The sequence below is a fragment of the Sus scrofa genome, chromosome 12 (genome assembly GCF_000003025.6).
Source record: "Sus scrofa isolate TJ Tabasco breed Duroc chromosome 12, Sscrofa11.1, whole genome shotgun sequence".
In the NCBI taxonomy this organism is placed as follows: Eukaryota; Metazoa; Chordata; class Mammalia; order Artiodactyla; family Suidae; genus Sus; species Sus scrofa.
The window spans coordinates 47,717,151-47,738,840 of NC_010454.4; the positions used below are offsets into that span (position 1 = coordinate 47,717,151).

Consider the following 21,690-nt stretch of genomic DNA (forward strand, 5'->3'; position numbering starts at 1 on the left):
CTGTAGCTGCCAGCCTACACCACAGCCACAGCAACGTGGGATCCAAGCCACGTCTGCGACCTACACCACAGCTTCCAGCAATGCTGGATCCTTAACCCACTGAGTGAGGCCAGGAATCAAACCCACATCCTCATGGATCCCAGTCGGGTTCTTTAACCACCAAGCCACCTGATGCCACTTCTTCAAGCTTTGGTTTCCCTGTCCGGTTCCCAGATGAAGGGTGCTCTGTGGCAGCACCCACAACGCCTGTGCCTGTGAGAAGTGGGCAAGTTCGAGGGCTCAGGGTTCCTTGGGTGTGCGTGTGTGCCGGGGGCAGGGACAGAAGTTACCATGGGGACACCGGGGCAGAGGGATCTGGGGAGAGGAGGGGCAGAGAGAAGAGATGGTGAGGTGTTTGGAGACCTTAACCCTGGGCCAGGGCTTCAGACTAAGGAGGGAGGGAGTGCCAGCTGGGGAGCGAGGAACCGCGAGAGCAGAGTGAGCACCTTGCTGAGAGCTCAGTCCCAGGAAACCCATCCTACCTACTCAACAGCAGAGTAAACCAAGTACCCAACAGCGTAGGTGACACGCCCCACCTGGGCCAGGGACCCAGAGGGCCACCATCCCAGAACCTCAGCCCATTCCCACCTGGGCAACATGTGTCACTCTCAGACACAGTCTAGCCTGGACGACAGGTCCCTCGTCCTGGGGTCCAGCCAGGGCCCATTACCGTGTGCCCGCTCCCAGCACCATCATGACGGAGTCACGTGCATTTGTAAAAGCCATGTTTCTAATTATCCACCAACGCAACAGCCACAGAACACAGATTGGCCATGGCCTGCTAGAAGCCAGAGGGACAGTTCTTTTTTTTTTTGCCCCCCCCCCCGCCCCTAATGGCATATGGAGTTCCCCGGCCAGGGATCAGATCCGAGGCACAGTTGCTACCTATGCTACAGCAGTGCTGCTGGATCCTTAACCCACTGCACTGGGCCAGGGATCGAACCTGCATCCCAGCGCTCCAGAGACACCGCTGATCGCACTGCACCACAGCAGGAACTCCGAGAGGGACAGTTCTTGATGGCTCCCAGGGTGGAGTAAGAATGCAGGAGTGTCCCTCGGTTGCAGGTGGTAGGATGGGAGTGACAGTCACAGAGCAGGCTCCCTGAGGTGTCTCCTCCAGGGAGAAGGGCCGTTGAGTCACCAGAGGCTGAAGGCAAATGGTGGGAGTGGGGACAGGCCAGGCCCATGCAGCACCTGGAGAATGCTCTCGGAAGACCCCCGGGGCCAGATTCTCCACAACGGCTGGATTCTGGCTCTCCTCTCCACCTGCCCTCACTCCGAGGTCCCACAGCGCTCTAAAGAGAGAGCAGGGTTCTGGCCGGTGACAGCAGGTAAAGGTAGGGGCAGATGAGCTGGACTGCGCAAGGCCCACCCTGTGAAAGTCTGTGGCCACAGCTCCTCTACCACCTGCCAACACTTCACGGGAGGGCCGGTTGGGGGCACGGAGGCTGATCCACTAGCAGAAGTGAACCAGGGTCCTATTCTCTGCTCACACCCTGGAACTTTCTGGGTCAGACTCTAGGGGTGAGGATGGAGGTGCTGGCGGAAGGACACCATCAGCCTGCCCACAAGCCCTACGTAAGAGCCTGGGTGGAGGCCCCCCTCCATCCTGCCTACTTAGTCATTTGCTTCTGCAGAAAGCAGGGACCCCAGACCCTCTGCCCACCCCTCAGGGGGACAGGCAATGAGATACCAAGACTCCTAGAACCCAATGCTGCCTTCGCCAACCAGTCTACGCAGTCTACACAAACGTGAGCATCTCCCCCTCCCAGGCAGCCTAAGGCCCAGGGTGGCGTGACAAGAATGCGGGCCTGTGCCAGATGGGGCATGTGCCCGGCAGGCCTGCTTGGGCAGGACTACAAGTGTGTGTGTGGGGAAGATGGAGAAATGAGATGCAAGCTGGAGGGTCCTTCCTCCAGCGGACTGTCTAGAGCTTCACTGCTGACAAACTAGCTGGTTTCACTCACACCTGAGCCACAGAAACCTGTATTGAAGGGGCTGATCCTGGAGATCTGGACTGCGGAGAGGGAGGGAGTGTGGCTAGAACTCGCCCTGGGAGGTGGAGGAGACTTGCAGCCTCCTCAGGGGGCAGGGCTGGGCCCCCAGTGCTCCTGGCAGTGAAGGCAGAGCTGGCAGCCAGCGCCGGCCTCCGCCCGGGTTCACTCGCATCCTGGCTCAGATCTGTGGTTGGGCTTCATCCAGTGAGTCCTGCTCCAGGAAGGAGCGAGGCTGGATCTGCAGGAATAAAACAGGCGGGGAGCGCAAGGGGCCACCGCAGGCTTTTGCTCTGGGCCTTCCAGGGGCCCCATTCCCCAAAGGATGCGTGGGGGAGGGCTCCTCGGCCGGGGGCCTGGGGGACGACGATGGGCTCAAGTCTTCAGTGCCGCCCCTCTCTCACTCACCAGCGTCCCTTACCTTGAAGGGTCTGCTTATCCCCACCACAGAACGCAGGCTGTTGCTATAGTAAAAGAGGAGAAACCCATCCTCAGTCTCAGGGATGTCGCTGAGGCTGATGTATACCTGTGGGGGCGGGGACAGACAGGAAGGGGGTCAGGCCCACAGCCCCAGGCCCAGCTCTCAGTGACAAGGGAAACTGGCTCTGTTCCTTCCAGAAGACAGCAGCCCTCAGGCAAGCCTACCTGCTGGAGGCGCGGAACACCTAGCTCAGGAGAGGGGGCAGGTACCTGGTTCAGCTGGTCGCCGAAGGAGACCTGGTTGTCCCCGACCCAGACATATGACACATAGTCATTAATGTGGCGCAGCCCCACCTGTGGGAGGGGGATCAGGGGGTCAGTGGTCTGGGAGGACCCAGGCCCCACGTCATATCCTAGGGAGAGGGTGGTCTCATTTCTGGGGCTGATCCTCTGCCTCCTCGGTGGGCAGGCACCCCTGGGGTGGAAGAGGGAGCTCCTTAGTCTCTGTGCCCTGCCCCGCCCCCACGAGCTCTTAGACCCCGGGGTGGGGGCCGGGGTGGGGGCGTGGCCGACACGCTCCCTGCCCCGCCCACAGCATCACCTTGTACAGTCCGATCCAGTCCCAGGGGCTGCTGAGGAAGTCCGAGGCCAGGGAGTAGCTGATGAGCAGGTCGCTCTCGGTGGTACACGGGCCCTCGGGGAGCAGGGTGATCAGCGGAGCAGATACCAGCGGCTTCAGCTACACACAGGGGAAGGGGGGTGAAATCCCACAGCATCATTCCCTTCTCAGAGAGAAACAGTCCATGCTGGGGCCTCCCAATAGGTCAGGGTCAGTGCGGGGAGGAGGGGCACCCAGGGTGCGGGCAGAGATCTCCGCAAAGCTGCCCTGAGGGCATCAGACCTTGGCTGGCCAGCTGGAAAGAAAGGGCCAAAGGCTTGTCGGACAGACAGCTGGCCCTGCCAGGGAGGATGGGACTGGGGCCAGATGGGTAACCGAACAGACAGCCAAGTGCTGAGGGGTGAGCGTGGGGGTGGCGAGGTCTGGGGAGGGTGGGGGGTTGCTGACAGGTGAGAAAGACGCTGCTCTCAGGCCTCCAGGGTTTCCGACCCAAAAGGTGCAAACCCAATTTGGGGGCCTCTGGTGAGCACAGCTACAGGCACAGGGAGTCATGATGGGATAAAGATGGACAAATAGCATGGACAGGTGAAGGCTGAGGGCAGCCACAGCTCAAAGGAGGTCAGCAGCAGCACCCTGGCCATCAGATGGCCATTACAAGCACAAGGACAGAGGGGCTCCCTTCGCAACCTGAGCCAGATGGGTTTAGGACAAATGAAAGGAAGTCCTACCTCACCCAGTAGGTAATAAGCATAATGGACCTCAGGAGCCCCAAGGGACAGAACCAAGAGGAAATGGAAACCTATTGACAAAGGGTTTCAACAGGTTTTTGACAGACAGAGCCATCAACAAGAAGAGCCGGGACACCTGAGCTGGGAGGCAGGGCAATCGTGTCCTCCCACAGGTCTCCCCTGGGGGATCTGCTGACACTGCAACCAGGGCGGGAGGGTTTGGGGACATGGCCCAGGGTGGCTGCTCCTCTGCCAGGTGCTGCCAGGCGGCTGGGCCGTTTACCTCCAAGTCAAAGGTGCCGGTGACAGGCTTGTGGTCACTGATGCTGTACATCATGTGGCTGACGTAGCTCCTCAGAACCAGGGAGAAGTGGGGCCCTGGCAGTGTGGGGGGGTGGCAGTCGGCCTGGGGCTGCCGCTTCAACCTCCAAAGGATGCGGTCGGTCCACGCAGGCTTGCGTTTTTTCTCACTGGGGGTGGGGGCAGAGGAAGGATGGGAGGAGAGGGGTCGGCACCCCCACGAGCTTAGAGGAGCCCCGCATGGCGGCAGGGGTGCCCCGTGGAATCAAGAGCATGCGGGCCTTTGTCAGACTCAGCCAAGGACCCTCCTCCGTCTAGCCCACGCTTTGATGAATCAAATTGTGACTCAGAAACATGCCATTTCAAGCCTTTCCTATGTCTTAACAAAGGCAGCCGCAGATCGAAGCTGAGGTTTGGATTTTGGAGAGAGACCTGAGCTTGACCTTGGCGTCCCCCTTCCTAAAGATGGAACCTTCGGTCAGGGAAGGGCAGCGCTGAGGGAAGGCTCGCTGCCTGCCTGCCTGCGATCAGCACCATGAGCTCCCTCGTCACAGGCGGAGAAAATGAGTCTGAGGGAGAAGCAACTTCCCGAAGCCTCCCAGCCACCGAGCGGGGGAACCGGGACTCAAGGCCAGGCGGCCTGACTGCACCCATGGGCTCCTTATCACCAGGCCAATGCCTCTCGGGCCTCAGCTTCCTCCTTTGTAACATGGAGATAATGACAACAGTCATGTCACAGGGTTGCTGATGAACTGAGATCCAACACAAAACCTGTTCAGCACCGCACGTGCTACAACACAAGCTCTCTGTGGACACCGGCTACTATGAGGCTTTGTTGTCAAGAGTCAACCTGAGAACCATCCAGCCTGCTCTTCATCTGCCAGCTTCCCTGAGGGGTGTGAACAAGGCCGCACAGCCTGGTCGGGTGATTCCCTATTTTAAGACCTGTAAGGAGACTTCAGGCCTCCAGAATAAAGTTCAAGTCTCCACGTGCGGCTTTCAAAGTAGACAGGAGTCTGATGCCCCTGGGCTGTCATCTCCCACCTCTGCCGCAGACCCACCCCACCCTGGCAACCCTCTCAAGCCTCTGGGCCTTTCTTCTTGGAAGCTTTACTGCCCGGACACCCTTCGTCACAGGGAGAGGCCCAATGCCCGTGCTGTCTTTAGCATAAAGCGTCCCTGACCTCTGCGTCCAAAGCATTTTGCACAAATACATCTACGATTACACTACATCACAGTGTACTGTTTCCCAGTCAGCCCATCAGTCCGTGCGTGAGCTCGGAAGGCAGGCACTGGCTCTCTCGCAGCCTCCCGCGTATCCTCAGCCTGAGTACGGAGCCCGCGGACTAGGAGGGACGCCACAAGTGCTTGTGAAACCCAGATAATCCCCAAACCCCAAGCTCAACCCCTTTCCTTAAAAATGCCCATTTGGGAGTTCCTTAGTGGCTTATCGGGTTAAGGATCTGGTGGTGTCACTGCTGTGGCTTGGGTTTGATCCCTGGCCAAGGAACTTTGGTTGCAGGCATGGCCAAAAAAAAAAAAAAAAAAAAAAAAAAAAAGCCCATCTAATCTCAATGTAAACAGTTTCAAACACTTATAATCAGTCCGAAATGCTATTTTTGTCTTCTGCTTTATTCACTTATTATTTATTTATTTATTTTTTGGGGTGTACATGCAGCATATGAAGTTCCCAGGCTAGGGGTGAATTGGAGCTACAGCCACAGCAACGCTGAATCCCCAACACACTGAGCGAGGCCAGGGATCGAACCTGCATCCTCATGGATACTAGTCCGATTCGTTTCCGCTGCACCACAACAGGAACTCCCGCTTACTACCTTTCTTTTTTCTTTTTTTTTTAGGGCCGCACTCATGGCATATGGGGGTTCCCAAGCTAGGGTTCAAATAGGAGCTACAGCTGCCAGCCTACACCACAGCCACAGCAACACCAGATCCAAGCCACGTCTGCGACCTACACCACAGCTCACAGCAACACCGGATCCTTAACCCACTGAGCAAGGCCAGAATTGGACCCGAATCCTCGAGGATACAAGTCGGACTTGTTTCCGCTGAGCCATGACGGGAACCCCATGCCTTACGACTTTTAACAAACATTTCTGATGTAGTTTGTTGCTTTGATAGGAATATGGTTTTCCAACCAGAGAGGCAGAATGGTGCCTCAGTGGTGAACTCTGACGCTAAAATCAGAGACCCACTGAAGGAAGGTTCTGGCTTGTTAATTAAGAGCTCTTCTGGGAGTTCCCGTCATGGCGCAGTGGAAACAAATCCGACTAGGAACCATGAGGTTGCGGGTTCAATCCCTGGCCTTGCTCAGTGGGTTAAGGATCTGGCGTTGCCATGAGCTGTGGCGTAGGTCCCAGATGCGGCTCGGATCTAGCATTGCTGTGGCTGTGGTGTAGGCTGGCAGCAACAGCTCCGATTCAACTCCAAGCCTGGGAACCTCCATATGCCGCTGGTGCGGCCCTAAAGAGACAAATGACCAAACCCCCCCCAAAAAAAAACTCTGCGGATCCAGGATGAACACATGGAGATCTGGGGAGAGTGGCGCCTCGGGAGAGGGCATGGAAGCTTCTTGCCCTTCCCGGCTTTGTCCTTGTCTTCCACCTGCCTGTTCCGGACTTAAAGCTTTTTATAACAAATAAGTAATCTTTTTTTTTTTTTTTTTTTTTTTTTTTTTTTTTTGCCTTTTCTAGGGCTGCTCCTGCAGCATACAGAGATCTCCAGGCTAGGGGTCTAATGGGAGCTGTAGCCACCAGCCTACACCAGAGCCACAGCAACGAGGATCCGAGGCACATCTGTGACCTACACCACAGCTCACCGGCAATGCCAGATCCTTAACCCACTGAGCAAGGGCAGGGATCGAACCTGCAACCTCATGATTCCGAGTCGGATTTGTTAACCACTGCGCCACAACAGGAACTCCATATTTAAATAAATAAATAAATAAATAATAAGGTCTGCCCTTGGGCAAGTGACCTCACTACTCCAAGCCTCAGTTTCTTCAATCCTTAAGGGGGTGACAACGGTACTGACTTCAAAGGGACACTGTTGAGGGCGTGGTCAAGAAGTGGAGACTGGCCCAGTCACCTCTGTTTGGGGCTCCTGGGTTGTTTCAACCTTTCACTCTTCTGAGGAGGGTTCAGAGGACACCGGAAAGTGGGATGTCCACCCGAGAAACCGCAGACACTAAATCTCCAGGCCAAATTCCAACATTCAGCGCCTAGCAATTCTTAACACTTGGTAATGAACCACATAAATGCATCGCTCTCCCCTTCAAAGCGTCCGTCCACCCCCACTTCCCTTTTATGGTAAGAGCCCAGGATTCTCCCCACATCCTGACCACAGCCTGACTCTCCTTCCCCTCCAGCATCTCAGCCTGTCTCCCCTTCCTCCTTTTCCATGGCCTGGTCCACGCTCGTCACGGGGCACCTGTATTGTTCGTTCTTTCAACAAGCTTTACAGAGCCCTCATTATATGCCAGGCAACTGGGGAATCTGCTAAATGGGATTGACAGAGTCGCTGAGGAGCTCATGGGACAAACAAAAGTCAGAAATACTAATAAATAAATGTTATATATATTCCCCCAATTCTCCATTCCTAATAATAATAGCTAAACGTGGGAGTCTAAACGTGTTCTAATCCTCCCAACATAGGTGCTAAATGTGTTCTAATCCTAAACATCGGGCTGCTCTAACTCTCCCAACATGGGTGCTACAGGTCACATTGTCCTTCTTGCACAGGACACTGAAGTTGAGCGAGGTCATACTGTCCAAGTGGAAGCCGGATGAGAGCTGGACGCTTGCCCAGGTTGCTGACTCGAAGTTGGTGCCCTTCTTCCACCACACCTGTCTCCTGCAGCTTGCCCCATAGTGGCCCGTTCAGGGTGCCTCACCAGAACGGGGCCTTGCTAAACAAACTTTTTGCCTGAACGGTGGTGACGGAGTGCAAGGTTTGTTTCTGGAGATTGCAGGCACACCTTGTTTTATTGGGCTTCACTTTTATTGGACTTCCCCGAAAATATTTTTACAAGCTGAAGGTTTGTGGCAACCCTGCATGGATCAAGTTTACTGGAGCCATTTTTCCAACAGCGTTTATTCTCTTCCTGTTTTGGGATCACATTTTGGCAGTTCTTGCAATATTTCAAGCTTTGTTTTGGTCTTTTTGTCTTTTTAGGGCCACACCCACGGCACATACCACAGCCACAGCAACACGGGATCCGAGCCACATCTGCAACCTACACCACAGCTCATGGCATTGCTGGATCCTTAACTCACTAAGCGAGGCCAGGGATCGAACCTGAGTCTTCATGGATGCTAGTCCGGTTTGCTAACCGCTGAGCCACAATGGGAACTCCAGGCTTTTTCATTAATTGATAATGGTGGTCTGTGATGATGTTATTATTGAAAAAAAAAATTACAACCTGCCAAAAGCTCAGACAATGGTTAGGATTTTTTCTTTTTTTGCCCTTTACAGCCACACCTGTGGCATATGGAAGTTCCCAGGCTAGGGGCTGAATCAGAGCTGCAGCTGCCGGCCTGCGCCACAGCCCACAGCAACGCCAGATCTGAGCCACATCTGCAACCTACACAACACTTGTGGCGATGCCAGATCCTTAACCCACTGAGCGAGGCCAGAGATCAAACCCACGTCCTCATGGATACTAGTCAGGTTCATAACCGGCTGAGCCACAAGAGGAACTCCCACTGAAGAAGCGTTTCTAAATTAAGGCATGTACATTTTTAGACATATGCTATTGCACACTTATTAAGCTACGGTACAGCAGAAACATAACTTTTACATGTACCAGGAAACCAAAAAGTTTGTGTGACTCTCTTTATTATGACCTTCACTCTACTGCAGTGGTCTGGAAATGAACCTGCAGTATCTCCCAGGTATGCCTGCAGTGTGTCCTCACTTTCTAAAAATTAAAACCCTATGTAGCTCTGCCAGATTCTCTTGGCTTAAGAGCCTAGAAAACTTGAGCCAAGTTACTGACCCCAAAGTAACAGTGTGTTCCATTTGCAAGTCTGAAAGCTCTCTTCCTTTGGCTTTGCAGGGCCAAACAGCAGCATATGGAGGTTCCCAGGCTCCGGGTTGAATCAGAGCTACAGCTGCCGGCCTACCCCACAGCCGCAGCCACACCAGATCCCAGCAGTGCCTGCGACCTACACCACAGCTCACGGCAATGCTGGATCCCTAACCCACTAAGCCAGGCCAGGGATGGAACCCATATCCTCACGGGTCCTAGTTGGATTGTTTCCGCTGTGCCCCAACGGGAACTCCGGACTCAGTCTTGACTAGACTGATCATAAAATGTGCTCACTGCCCAGCAGAGAGGCTGACTGGCTGACTGGGTTGATTTCAACTGTAAAGGAACCTAATTGCAACCCCTGATTTTAACCGGATTTTCCACCTTCGACCCTTCCACTGTCCCCTGACAGGTGGCTGACTTTGTTCCGCAAAGCTGCGCACCCCGGCCCGCGCTCGGCTCGCTCCCGGGGCCTTTGCAGGGCGGGTCGGCTGTGCTCAAGGTGCCTCTCCCCAGTGCTGCTGACTGTGCTGACCGACTGGAATGCCTGCCCTTCTTTCTGCCAACTCTGCTGCCTCCCTGACAACAGCCCTCATTGACTCCTCCTGGCTTCAGCTGCCCGCCTCCTTACCATTCGCTTCACCCTCCTTTGGCACTTCCGCACAGAGTTCTGGAACCTTCCACTGGCCAACTCTTGGACTTGAGAGTGTTTATTTGGCTCCCTTGCTCTGGGTGGGTCCCTCTCCTCAACTGGCTGCTCCTTAAATACCGTATCTGTTCCTTTTGTCCTCTCAGGCTCCCAGTTCAAGCACATGCCCGGCGCTATGCTACATACCAGGGATGGTCATAAATCAGGTCCCGTCGGTGCCCTGGGCATTCAGAGCACCTCAAGAAAGGCACGCTGTGTCTTAAAAGCAACACTGAAACCATGGTGCAGGCAAGGCCTGCAGGCAGCAGAAGGGCAGGGGCGAACTCTCTGGAAAATGGGCAAGGGAAAGCCTTCCAGCAGAGATGGTGTCTGAACTGGGTCTCCAAGGATGAATAAGAGATGGATTAGACGGGAATGTCTCTCTTCCCCTCGTGGGGCTCAGGCCCTGCTCACCACAGGAACTCCCAGGGGGAATGTTTCAGGTACGATGTCCCCCAGGAACGCCCCCTGTTCTGGTCCAGACATTCCTTCATTTCCTGGGCTCCGGGCAAGGGGGGAGGTGTGTGAGGCTGGAGTCACACAGACTTGAGTTCAAATTCTCTCTCTCTCTTTTTGGCCTTTTCTAAGGCTGCACCTGCAGCATCTGGAGGTTCCCAGGCTAGGGGTCGATTTGGAGCTGTAGCCGCCGGCCTACACCAGAGCCACCGCAACGTGGGATCCGAGCTGCGTCTGCAACCTACACCATAGCTCATGGCAACGCCGGATCCTTAACCCACTGAGTAAGGCCAGGGATCGAACCCACAACCTCATGGTTCCTAGTCGGATTCGTTAACCACTGCGCCACGACGAGTTCAAATTCTTGCTCTATTACTTATTTTGTCACTTAGATCTTCCAAGACTCAGTTTCCTTATTTGTAAAAAGTCAGTATGAACCGTATCTCCCTGATGAGACTGCGTGGATTAAGGATGCAGGCAGAACATTAGAACATTCGGCACGAGGCCTGCTCTATGCTAAGTGCTCCGGAAGGCCGATCACAACATGGCCGGCATCTGTCGTGTGGATTGAAGTTTCGGCCTCCTCCTCAGCAGGCCTTTGCTACCCGATCCTGCTCTCCTTCCTGCGGCTGCTGCTGCAAGACTGGCTGTGCATTCGGAGGCACTGTGGGCTAGAGGAGAACAGTGGGCAACACAGTCCAGAGAGCTGAGCTCCAGCTCCGCCAGCACTAGCCGAGCCACCTGGGGAAGGCCCTCAGCCTCTCGGAGCCACTCTGTGCAGTCTCAGCGACTTCCAGTCTCCTGGTGTTTGTTTTCCGGGGGGTGTGGGCCAAGGGACACTTGGTCACAGGGCCTGTCAACAGGTCTCTTCCTGCTGAACCGAGGGTTGAAGTCAGTGGGTAGAGGGTCCCGGCCCCCAGCCTGGCCCACTGACACCTGCCGACTTCCCAGATGACCTTTGTTTCCAATGCACGGCCGGGGAGACGGGCAGCGGCGGACCCAGGCCAGCAGGCCAGCTGAAGCCTGCCCTCTAACCTTCTTTCAGGCTGGCACCGTTGCCCAGACTGGACCCTATTGCCAGTGTTCGTGGCCTCTCCTTATGTGCTCTGCCCCGGCCGTGACCCCACTCCGTCTTGCTCCACACTCGCGAAGTAGCTCACATGTTCCCCCTTCCTTGGCGGGACGTCGTGGTGGCTCTGCCACACCACTGCCAGCACTGGGCCAGCAGCTCCACCTCTCACACGCTAAGTCCCAGCACCCCGAGTTACCCTGAAGGCACCTCCTACCCCCCAAGTCCTGCTAGTGGAGCGCAGGAAGGAGCCGCACCTTGGAGAGGAAATGAAATCCCATGATGTGCAGGGGGTTCTTCGTTCCCTTCAAAGAGATAAGGATCCTGGCCCTAAATCGGGCCGGGGACCTCTTGCCAGAGCGACTTTTGCCCCCCGCCTAAGCCTAAGGTTTTCGTGGTCGCCTGGCACCTTCTCAGCTTCTTAGACAGGTTTTTGGCAAAACTACCCCCTGGGGACAAGAATCTAAACATAACAACAGCAGTTACCACAGGGCTTACTGGGTGTCAGGTGCCAGGCTCAGCACATGCAAGGTCTCATTTAATCCTCAGCTCCACGAAATAGGTACTGTTATCAGCCCCCTTTTACAGATGACAAAACTGAAGCTTCAATCCTGTGTCCAAGGTCACGCAGCAGAGGGGCAGCGCTCCGGTTCTAACTACCAGAGGCACTGTCCCTGTGTCATTCCCCATTCCCTGTCCCACTGACAGCCCCAACTTCATCCTCCTCATACCCGACCCGCTCACAGCTGGGAAGGGGTGCTTATAACAGCAACAGGCTGAGCCAAGCTTTCTGCCCACCGCTCCGGGCAGGACCAGAAATCTCCAGGGAGTGGGGGCAGGGGTTCCCAGAATACTGCAGTACAGACCCACCCAAGTCACCACTTAGCTCTTTTCCCCTCTCCTTTGGCTCCACCTGCCCTGCCCCCAGTCCCTATTCTTTTTTTTTTTCTTTATATGGCCAAACCCGAGGCATATGGAGGTTCCCAGTCTAGGGCTCAAATCAGAGCTGCAGCTGCTGGCCTATGCCACAGCCACAGCAACTTGGGATTCAAGCTGCATCTTGCACCCTACACCGCAGCTTGTGGCAACGCTGGATCCTTAACCCACTGAGTGAGGCCAGGGTTGGAACCTGCACCCTCATGGATACTAGGCGGGGTCTTAACCCACTGAGCCACAACGGGAACTCCTCCCAGCCCCTATTCTTGCCAGCACTGTCTCCCCTTTCTGCTTTTCCTGAGCACAATCTGGGACAGCTCCCATGGTCACCATCTCATGAAGGGGGCGGGAGGGACACTCCTGAGAGGTGATGGCGGCGTCTAGTCCTACTTCCCTGACACCGAGGCAGCTCCCACTGCCACGAGGGCCCCCCTAGGCCCACCGGCCTCCCGTCCCTCCTCCCGGGCTGCTTCCAGATCTGTGACGACAGGCTGATCCTCCCTGGTGGAGTCCCTCACCTTGTGTCATAGTTGTTGGAGTTCTTATCGAACTTGTAGGTGGGCGGGAAGAGCAGGGGTCCCTCCTGGAACTCCCGGAGCAGAGGGTCATGTCTCTTGGCAATGCTGAGCTGCAGAGAAAGGCACAGGCCCGTCTCCCAAGAGCCCCGACCCAGCGGCCCGGCACCACACTCCACCCAAGGGATCAGCACGTGTCATTGCAGCAGGCAGGACTCAGCCTGGCCACGCCACCTCCTCAGCGCCCCAGCCCCAGTGCGCGGGGGAGGAGGCCCCCCCCAGGAGAGCAGCCCAATCCTTTTGCAAACATTACCCCACAGTCCCAGAGGAGGGAGCTGCCTGCTACTTCCCAGCCCTTGGACTAGAGGGACCAGGCTTTAAATTCCACCTCCCTGGGGGCCCCTAGCAGACTGTGTCAGAGGGGAGGCTGGGGTAGCCAGGGTCCCCCAAAGGGGTGACAGCTCATCCTCCAGGAGGCAAGCCAGGCTGGGGATGGGGAAGATGACAGGGACACAAGAGGGCTGGTACGCGGTGCAGGGACACAGCGGGCCAAAGCCCTTCTCACTCCCCGTGTCAATCACACCTAGCAGCCGTGCCCCAGCCCCTCCAGGACTGGCTGCCCAACCCCAGGGGCCAAGCCCTATTAGACCCCATCCGGCCTGGGAGCAGGGACGTCGTCCTAGGCCTGGGAAAGGAGAAAGGTGCCAGGGAACCTCCCCTCATTTCCTGCTGGCTCCCCCCACCTCGGGCTCAGCCCACCCCCTGGGGGGCCTTCCCTTCACCCGATACCTGATCCTTCTCCCACAGGTCACTGTAGCACTGATGTTTTATGGATTCCCGAACAAAGTGCAACCCAAAGTCCTCGATCCGAAAGTTCATGTCTCCAAACCAGAGAATGAGGCTTCAGAAAGAAAGGCAGGCAGGTGGCCTGAGGGTTTGTGACGCGGTCAGAGGCGGGAGCTACAGGGGGTGAGCTCCAAGCTCACTCACTCAAGGGCACAGGTGAGAAGACAAGGGCGGGGCCCCGACAGGACTGTTCTCACCGCCCCCACCATGACATTTAAGCTGAAGAGACCAGCCCGAGGGGCAAGTGGCACATTTGGAGCAGGGTCTAGCCCTCCCCGCCCCCCTCAACTGCGCACCCGGCAAGGCTGAGAACCAGCCCTTCCGGGGACCTCAGGAACCACGAGGTTCTTGACCCGGGATGTTCGGAAGCGTCCAGCGTTTCTAGGCGGGGAAGGGAAGGGGTCCCGGACTCCAGGCAGGCACAGCTGGATGGGAGAGCAGAAGGGGCGCCAGGAAGAGGCTGGGAGAGGGCGGGAGATGGAACAGACTGCCTCTGGCTGGGAAGCAGTGGCCAGGCAGAGCCCGCTGAGCTGGGCTGGCGTGGGGGAGAGGGCCAGGGCGGCAGTTCAGCACTGCATGCTCACTCGTGGTCCAGGATGTTGGGGATATCCTGTGCCTCAAAATTCTGCATCTCCAGGATCCGGTCAAAATGCTCCAGCCGCTGGTCATTATTGGCCATATGTGGGGGCAGGTGGCAGTTGATGATGCTGACGTAGTAGCCGTAGAGCTTCAGGAATATGTTGACGCCCCCTTTGTTCCCCTGGTAGGACAGGTGGGCAGAGGGGTGGGGAGCTGCTCAGGGTGGGACACACCGCTCTTTTCCCGTCCTGGGCCTGAGGGCAGATGGTCTCACCTTTCAGGAATTCTCCCAGGGCCAGACATTCAGCTCCCCAGAGTGCCTCTCTGTCCACAGGGCCCAGCTCACCCAGCCAGCTGTCTCAGGGACCCTAAGCCCCGCTGAGGAGGGAAGGTGGCTGTGCAGGGCACTGGCCTGGACAGAGTGCTAAGATCCATTTCACACACACACCCCCCTATTTATTTTTTTGGCCCTCTGAGGCATAGGGGGTTCCAGGGCCAGGGATCAGATCTGAGCCATAGTTGTGACCTAAGGCACAGCTGTGGCAATGCCGGATTCTTAACCCACTGTGCTGGTCTGGGGATCAAACCTGCACCCAGTGCTCCCAAGAAGCCACCAATCCCATCTGGCCACAGTGGGAACTCCCTCACCCCCTTTCTTTATCGGCCCTGCTCCAAAGCCCCCAGCCCTTCACAGCCCAGGGAGAGGCACCCCGAGCTCTTGACTCAGACCACAGCTCCATCCTTACCCAATACCCGAAGAGGCCAGTGGGGGTGGATTTAGCAGAGAGGATCTGGATAAAGGGCAAATGCTGGTACTTGGCAAATACCAGTAAGAGGAGCCCCTGCATGCGGACGCTGGAGACCTGCAGGATGGAAGAGCAATGCTCATTCATGTGCCTCAAGGAGGAACTTAAAAGACACTATATGGGGGAGTTCCTGTCGTGGCGCAGTGGTTAATGAATCCGACTAGGAACCATGAGGTCGAGGGTTCGATCCCTGGCCTTGCTCATCGGGTTAAGGATCCGGTGTTGCCGTGAGCTGTGGTGTAGGTTGCAGACACGGCTCGGATCCTGAATTGCTGTGGCTGTGACATAGGCCAGTGGCTACAGCTCTGATTAGATCCCTAGCCTGGGAACCTCCATATGTCATGGGAAGCGGCCCTAGAAAAAGGCAAAAAGACAAAGAAAAAAAAAAAGACACTATACGGGCAGTGGCTCATGGCCAGCTCTGGGTTCAAATCCCAGCTCAGGCTGTCGTATTTGCTATTGGATGAGTCTAGCTTATTATTATTTTTTTAAAATAAAATTTTATTTATTTATTTATTTTATTATTATTATTATTATTGTCTTTTTGCCTTTTCTAGGGCAGCACCCAAGGCATGTGGAGGTTCCCAGGCTAGGGGTCTAATCGGAGCTGTGGCCGCTGGCCTACACCACAGCCACAGTAACACCAGATCCGAGCCACGTCTGCGACCTACACCACAGCTCACGGCAATGCCAGATCCTTAACCCACTGAGCGAGGCTAGGGATCGAACCCACAACCTCATGGTTACTAGTTGGATTTGTTAACCACTGCGCCACGATGGGAACACCTCAGCTTATTTTCTCATTGATAAAGCAGGACTCTATCTCAAAGATGCTGGATTAACTGGCACCTATTATTTTTTGGTTTAAGGATTCTTCAGAGTAAATGCAGGGAAGGGACATGGGACAGTCTTCTAGGCTGCCATAAATGTTCTCCAACGTGGCTGCATATGCTATAAAAATCCATCCAACGGTACACTTAATTTCCGCACACTGTTATAGCTCAGTGGAAATTAAGAACACGCTACTAAAAATACTATAGACTGTGGGCAGCTGGTGTCCAACGCAGAGGGGCTAAGAGAGTGCAGAGGATGAGGCTGCGGGTTGGGGAGAATGGCTACCGTCCACTGACGGCTTCCCAGCGCACTTAACCTTCACGCCAGCCCTTTAAGGGAGCGCCGTCCCTGTTCTGCAGATGGACTGAGGCTCACGAGACCGAGCCCAGGAGGAAGACTACGTGGATGACAAGGCCAAAGGCCCAGGCCTGCCCAAATCCCCGCTCTCGGCCACCGCGGAGGCGGGGTGGGAATGGGCCAGTGACCCTCTCTCAGCCTCGGGCGCTCTGCATCCACCACCAGGAGCTATTTCCGGAGCATGAGGTGCAGAGGCCAAGGAGGAAATCCCCGGGTGGGGAGCGTGTTCTGGGGCCTTCCAGGAATTATGCAACTTGATCCCACAGGCCGGGCGCTCTGGCACAGCGCAGGAGTCAAAGCCGGGGGAGCCCCACATCCAGGAGGTGCGAGAACCTAGGGATGGGCAGAGGTTGCTCCAAATGCGTCCCCCACCTCACTCTCCACCCCCAGGGCCCCCCTTTCAGGTGCAAGCATGACAAGGGGGGATGGGGGAAGCGCTGGACCCTGAGGGGCTGACTCCCAGGGAACTGATAAAGATTCTGGAAGAGTTTCAAGCTTAATCTTAACCCACAGAGCAGACTTGGGCCACCGGGCTCCACCACCGAATCCACTTTGGGAAGAGGCAGGGAAGTGGGGGTGGGGCAGGGAGGATGGAGGTGGGGGTGGGGCAGGAAAGCTTCAGATTAGGAGAAAGGGTGGGGCTGTGGGGAAAGGCAGGAGACTTATGGGGGACATTGGAGCTGGAGGAAAGGAAGTAGGCGGAGCTAAGGAAGGGACAAGAGGGAGGCGGCTGGGAGCCTTGGAGCCTGCAAAGGCTGTCAGGCCCCGGGCTTCTCAACCCTCAGCCCATAGCTGGCAACTTCCGGCCCAAGCCACAGGCGGCAGGCAGGGCTCCCCTTTACCTCCACGCTTGGCTAGAGGAAGGACGGTCATCTGCTTTGGATGCCAGGCCCTCAGGCTGGTCTCCCAACCTCAGGAGGCCGCATGGATAGAATGAGCTGTGTCCACGCCACAGGATGAGCTAATTTCCTTGGCTCAATTCCATTCCACCAATCCCTTGCCAGTTAGCCGAGGTACAAGGAGGCCTCCAGTCTTGGGAAGGGAGTGGGTGGTGAGAGAGGAGTGGTTCTGCCCTCGGAGAAGATCGGGCTCTATGTCTGCAGGAAGAGGCCTGTGTGATCTGGAGGGAGCCAAGCGCCTGGGCACAGGCATTATCTAGCCTCAGCAGCAGGACCAAATCTCTCTCGAACATGCCTTTCTCGGGAGGACTCACAGCTCCTGCCTCAGGACTCTTAGGCATATTAGGGAGACAAAACTGATTCTAAGAAATCCAGTCACCCAGGAAAGGGACGAGAGGAATTCTGGTAGTTCCAAGAAGCAGGTGTTTTGAGCAGCAGTGTCTCATCCCTCAGCTGTGTGGAGCAGAAAAGTGAGATCCAGCAATCTAGAACCTGTCTGTAGACTCCCAACTGGCCCTTCAGACTGAGAACCCTTTTCCTCGACATCTAGCTCCCCTCTCCTAACTGCTGCGCCCCTGAGAATTTGAGGTACCAGTCCCTTATGATCAGAGTGACACCCTCCGATATCAGCAGAGCGAGTCATGGGCTACCTGTCAACCTTAGAGACCACTAGTATGGTAATAAGGTATAGTAGTTAAAAACAAGAGTTATGGGGAGTTCCCTGGCCGCTCAGAGGGCTAAGGATCCAGCATTGTCACTGCACGGGTTCAATCCCTGGCCCAGAACCTCTGCATGCCACAAGCGTAGCCAAAAACAAAACAAAACAAAAAAAAAACAAAAAAACAAAAAACAAGGGTTATGAAGTTTGAAAGATCTGGATTCAAATCCCAGACAGCCTGTATGACCTCTGAGTCTTAATACTCATATTTCAAGAGAGTTAAGGTTTTTCTTTTCTTTTTCTCTTTTTATGGCCTCACCTTCGTCAAATGGAAGTTCTTAGGCTAGGGGTGGAATCAGAGCTGTAGCTGCCAGCCTACACCACGACCACAGCAATGCCATATCCAAGCTGCATCTGCGCTCTACACCACAGCTTGCAGCAATGCCAGGTCCTTAACCTACTGACCGAGGCCAGGCATCAAACCTGCATCCTCACGGTGAAAGTTCCCAAACCAGGGACTGAGCCCGTGCCACTGCAGTGACAATGCCAGATCCTAAACCTGCTGAGCCACCAAGCATGTTAAGATTTTAAAATAATGTATATAAGAGTTTATTTATAATGCTTAATATCAAGTAAGTACTCTATAGAGGACAGCAATCACTGTACTCCGGGCGGGGCATGTGAGTGGAGATGGGGTGGGGGGTGAGCCCTGAGGTGTTACTAAGCCCTGCTGCGCCTCCCTAAGGAATTCTCTCAACCTGAAAAATATCTAGCTGTTAAACTAGCCCCTGGGGTCCCAGCTCAGCTCCAGCTACCTTGGAAAGACACAAGGCAGGTAGGAGCCCCAGGGAACCAGCTGCGACTGCACCTGAGGTTGGGGCCTTTCAAAAAAGGGAAAGAGCCCGAGAGCCTGAGAGGGAGACCAAGGGACTAGGGATGCGTGCAGGAGGGGAGACACACTTCCCAGGTGCCCGTGAACTGTAAGTTACCTTGACGAAGCTCAGAGGGGAAAGCACATCCATGAAGAAACTGCTCCACGGGTCTTCAAAGGCAGTGTCAGAAAGGAGGCTCATGATCCCACAGTTCATTTCCTGCAAACTGCCCATCCCAGGTCAGAGGCCTTCCCCCGGCCAGGAGGGCCCTGCCTCTGCCTCGGACTTTTAGTCCTGCCCTCAGCTGGCCTCGGGTTCTCGTGACGGTGGTCTCCCCTCCCCTGGCTGATGATGGGCAGCCCCTTGCCCTTTATGACCCAGGAGAACAGACGCTGCATGGCCCTGACGCAGCCTGAAAGCTCCAGGCCTTCAGGCCCCAGAGCAAGGGTGTCCAGGCGACAGCGGTTCCCCACGGGGACAACTTGGGACCGGTCGGGCTTACCTGAGCTCAGACACAGGGGTGGCGGACGGGCCCTGCAGACACCTACCCAATGACATACACGTCCAGATTCAGGTTCGGGGTGTGCAGCTGGAGCAGATCACTGAGGTCTGGAGGGGGTGCTGCAGAGGCCACGTTCCACGTCACGACATGTATGCTGAGAAGGGAAGCCACGGAGGAAGGAGGATGAGATGTCGTCCAGGTACCAGACCGGGGGCTGGGTGGGCGAAGGGCTGCACCACAATCCCACAGTCGGCGGAGTCAGAATGGGAAACGCATGTTTCTGCATCTGGAGGAGGGCACAGGGCCCCTTCACCTCTATCCCCTGAAGCAGGAAATTCCCACCCTGGATTGGCTCCTCTGTGTAGGCCCATGGCTGCCTGTGCCTGGCAACGCCAGTGCAGAGCTGCCAGCACACTAGGAGAGCTACCAGCGTGGCCCAAAAGTCAGGCGAGGGAAGGGGTGGCGATGGGGTGGAGAGTCCAGAGATTTATTAATTCCACCAGCCCTTCACACCTCAGCAGTCATCTATGGGTCAGTCAACTTCCAGCTCCCCACCCTTCAATCCATGGGTTCCGTCCACCACCAGAGAGATTCTGGAGGTTTCAATTTTCACCTTGTGAGATGGCTTAGGACTACAAGACAGAGGAATTTCAAAAATAACAGAGATAAAGACACCACATTTCCTTCCCACTCCTTCCTGGAGCATAACCAATTCTGCCAAGCATCTCAGAGAGCCTAAGAAGATTCCAAATAACAAGTTTCTCAACATCTCAAGAGTCTAGCCTCTTTTGGGAAACGTCATCAGCTGGATAACATTTTCCATGTTCATACAAACACTTGGGAAGCAACACATCGAATCAGAAGCTCTCAATAACACTGGATCCCATCTGAGGCTCCGGGGAAGGACAGACTCGCAAATCTCTTCATTTGAAGAGTTAAAGCAGCGCTCCCAGGAAGCCTCCAGACTGTGTGGAGTACAGGGCAGGCAGGGGCTACGAACCCTGCAGAGACCAATTAGAGCCACCAAGCCTCAGGTGACTCCTAGGCACATCACAAGGAGGCGAATCTCTAACAGCAGTCGACCCATCGTGGGGGGTGGGAGAGAAGGACAGAATGTCCCTAACATCTCTTCCCCACCAGACGCTGTTCTTCGAGGTCCATGTTCTAAAAAGCACAACTGCAAGAAATTCTTGGCCAGCGTACAGCAACTTCCTGCCCCTCCCTACGAACATCAACAAAACAATACAAAAACCACCTTCCCAGGCCCTCGGCCAGAGATTCTGTGCTTCGATTGTTTACGATCTCCCCCTGCTGTCCAACGGAGGAGGAAGGAAGGCAGCCCTTTCACTGCAAGGCTCCTTGTTCTTCCAGGGGCCTGCTCTAAGTGCATGGAGAGCCAAAGCCGGGATTTTTGGTTCCCACTTTTACGAAGGACGATTAGCAGCAAATCCTTGCATCGTGACCGGCTCTGAGCTGGTGATTAGCGTTGTTCCTCGTTAAAGAGCAAGCATGGGACCAGGCTATTATCACTTCACTAAAGGATGTTATCCAAATCTGATTTCGGATTTCAGGAGGTCACAACGGGATCAGGCAGACCCCATGATGTATGTGCTGATCCAAAGAATAAGATTTCTACTCCAAAGCTAAGGAGTGAATGCTTTGTTATGTTTTTAACTTCAAACAGCTCAACACTGCTGCCTCCTCAAGAAGCCAACTGGAACACCTACTTGGAGCCCCCAAGAGGGAACGAGCTTAGCAGCCTAAGTTTGGAGGGGGCGCGAGGTTCAAGCCCAACATAGCCCTCTCGTACCGACCTGGGAGAATGTGGGAGGCCTCTGAATTAGAAGCAGCCCTGTAGGTCTGGCCCCTTCTCTCCCAGTCTGGTTCTGCCCCAGATCCGCAGCCCCAACTGAGTCGGAGGCAGTGATTCCGCCCGGAGCAGGCGGGCCTGCCTGTAGCCGCCTTCCTCACCTGAGCGTCCTGCTTCTCGGTTCGGTCTGGGGGTTCGTGGCAGCCATCGTTCCCACGCGGTGCCCCGGCTGGTTCGCGTCTCCCAGCCTCAGCGGATCCTGGCTTGATCTGTCCCGATCGGGTAGCAGGTGCCGGTCAGCTCACTCGCTCGATTGTTTTTCTTCCGGATTCCGACCCTCCGCCTCGGCTTCCGTAAGAGGCGGGGCCTAGGCGCACGGAAGGCTCTGGGTGGCGCGGCCCGGGGGAAGAGGCGGGACTCTCCAACGAGCGCGAAACGGTGAAAGGCGGAGGGGAAAGGGGCCAAGGGGACGCGGGAACGCAAGGGGCGTGTCCTCCTGTCATCAGAACCCGACGCAACACTGCCCCGCCCGGCGGGGGCGGGGCGGCGATCCAGACACCGCCCCCGCGGCTCCCAGGGTGCCTCGCGTAAGGCCGGCCGGGAGGAGTCGTCTTCCGGCGGAAGTCGCTGCCACGCCCAAGCGAAGCTCTCCTGCGTGCCCAGGCTCACTGTTACTGAACGTGGTCTGGGGCCTCGGTCCTCATCGCTCCGTCCAG

The 21,690-nt window shown here is 55.8% G+C and overlaps 1 protein-coding gene across 4 annotated transcripts; it reads right to left on the minus strand.

The window, feature by feature from the left end:
• Positions 748-21,390, minus strand: INPP5K (inositol polyphosphate-5-phosphatase K). 4 transcript variants are annotated; one of them, XM_005657013.3, is made up of 12 exons: positions 21,136-21,382; positions 19,211-19,318; positions 18,780-18,888; positions 14,983-15,099; positions 14,242-14,417; positions 13,601-13,712; positions 12,815-12,924; positions 4,084-4,270; positions 3,055-3,192; positions 2,724-2,807; positions 2,455-2,497; positions 748-2,274 (listed from the first exon to the last, which is right to left on the minus strand). In XM_005657013.3, exons 1-12 carry the CDS (start codon positions 21,180-21,182, stop codon positions 2,234-2,236), a joined length of 1,272 nt encoding a protein of 423 aa, XP_005657070.2. In that variant the 5' UTR covers positions 21,183-21,382; the 3' UTR covers positions 748-2,233.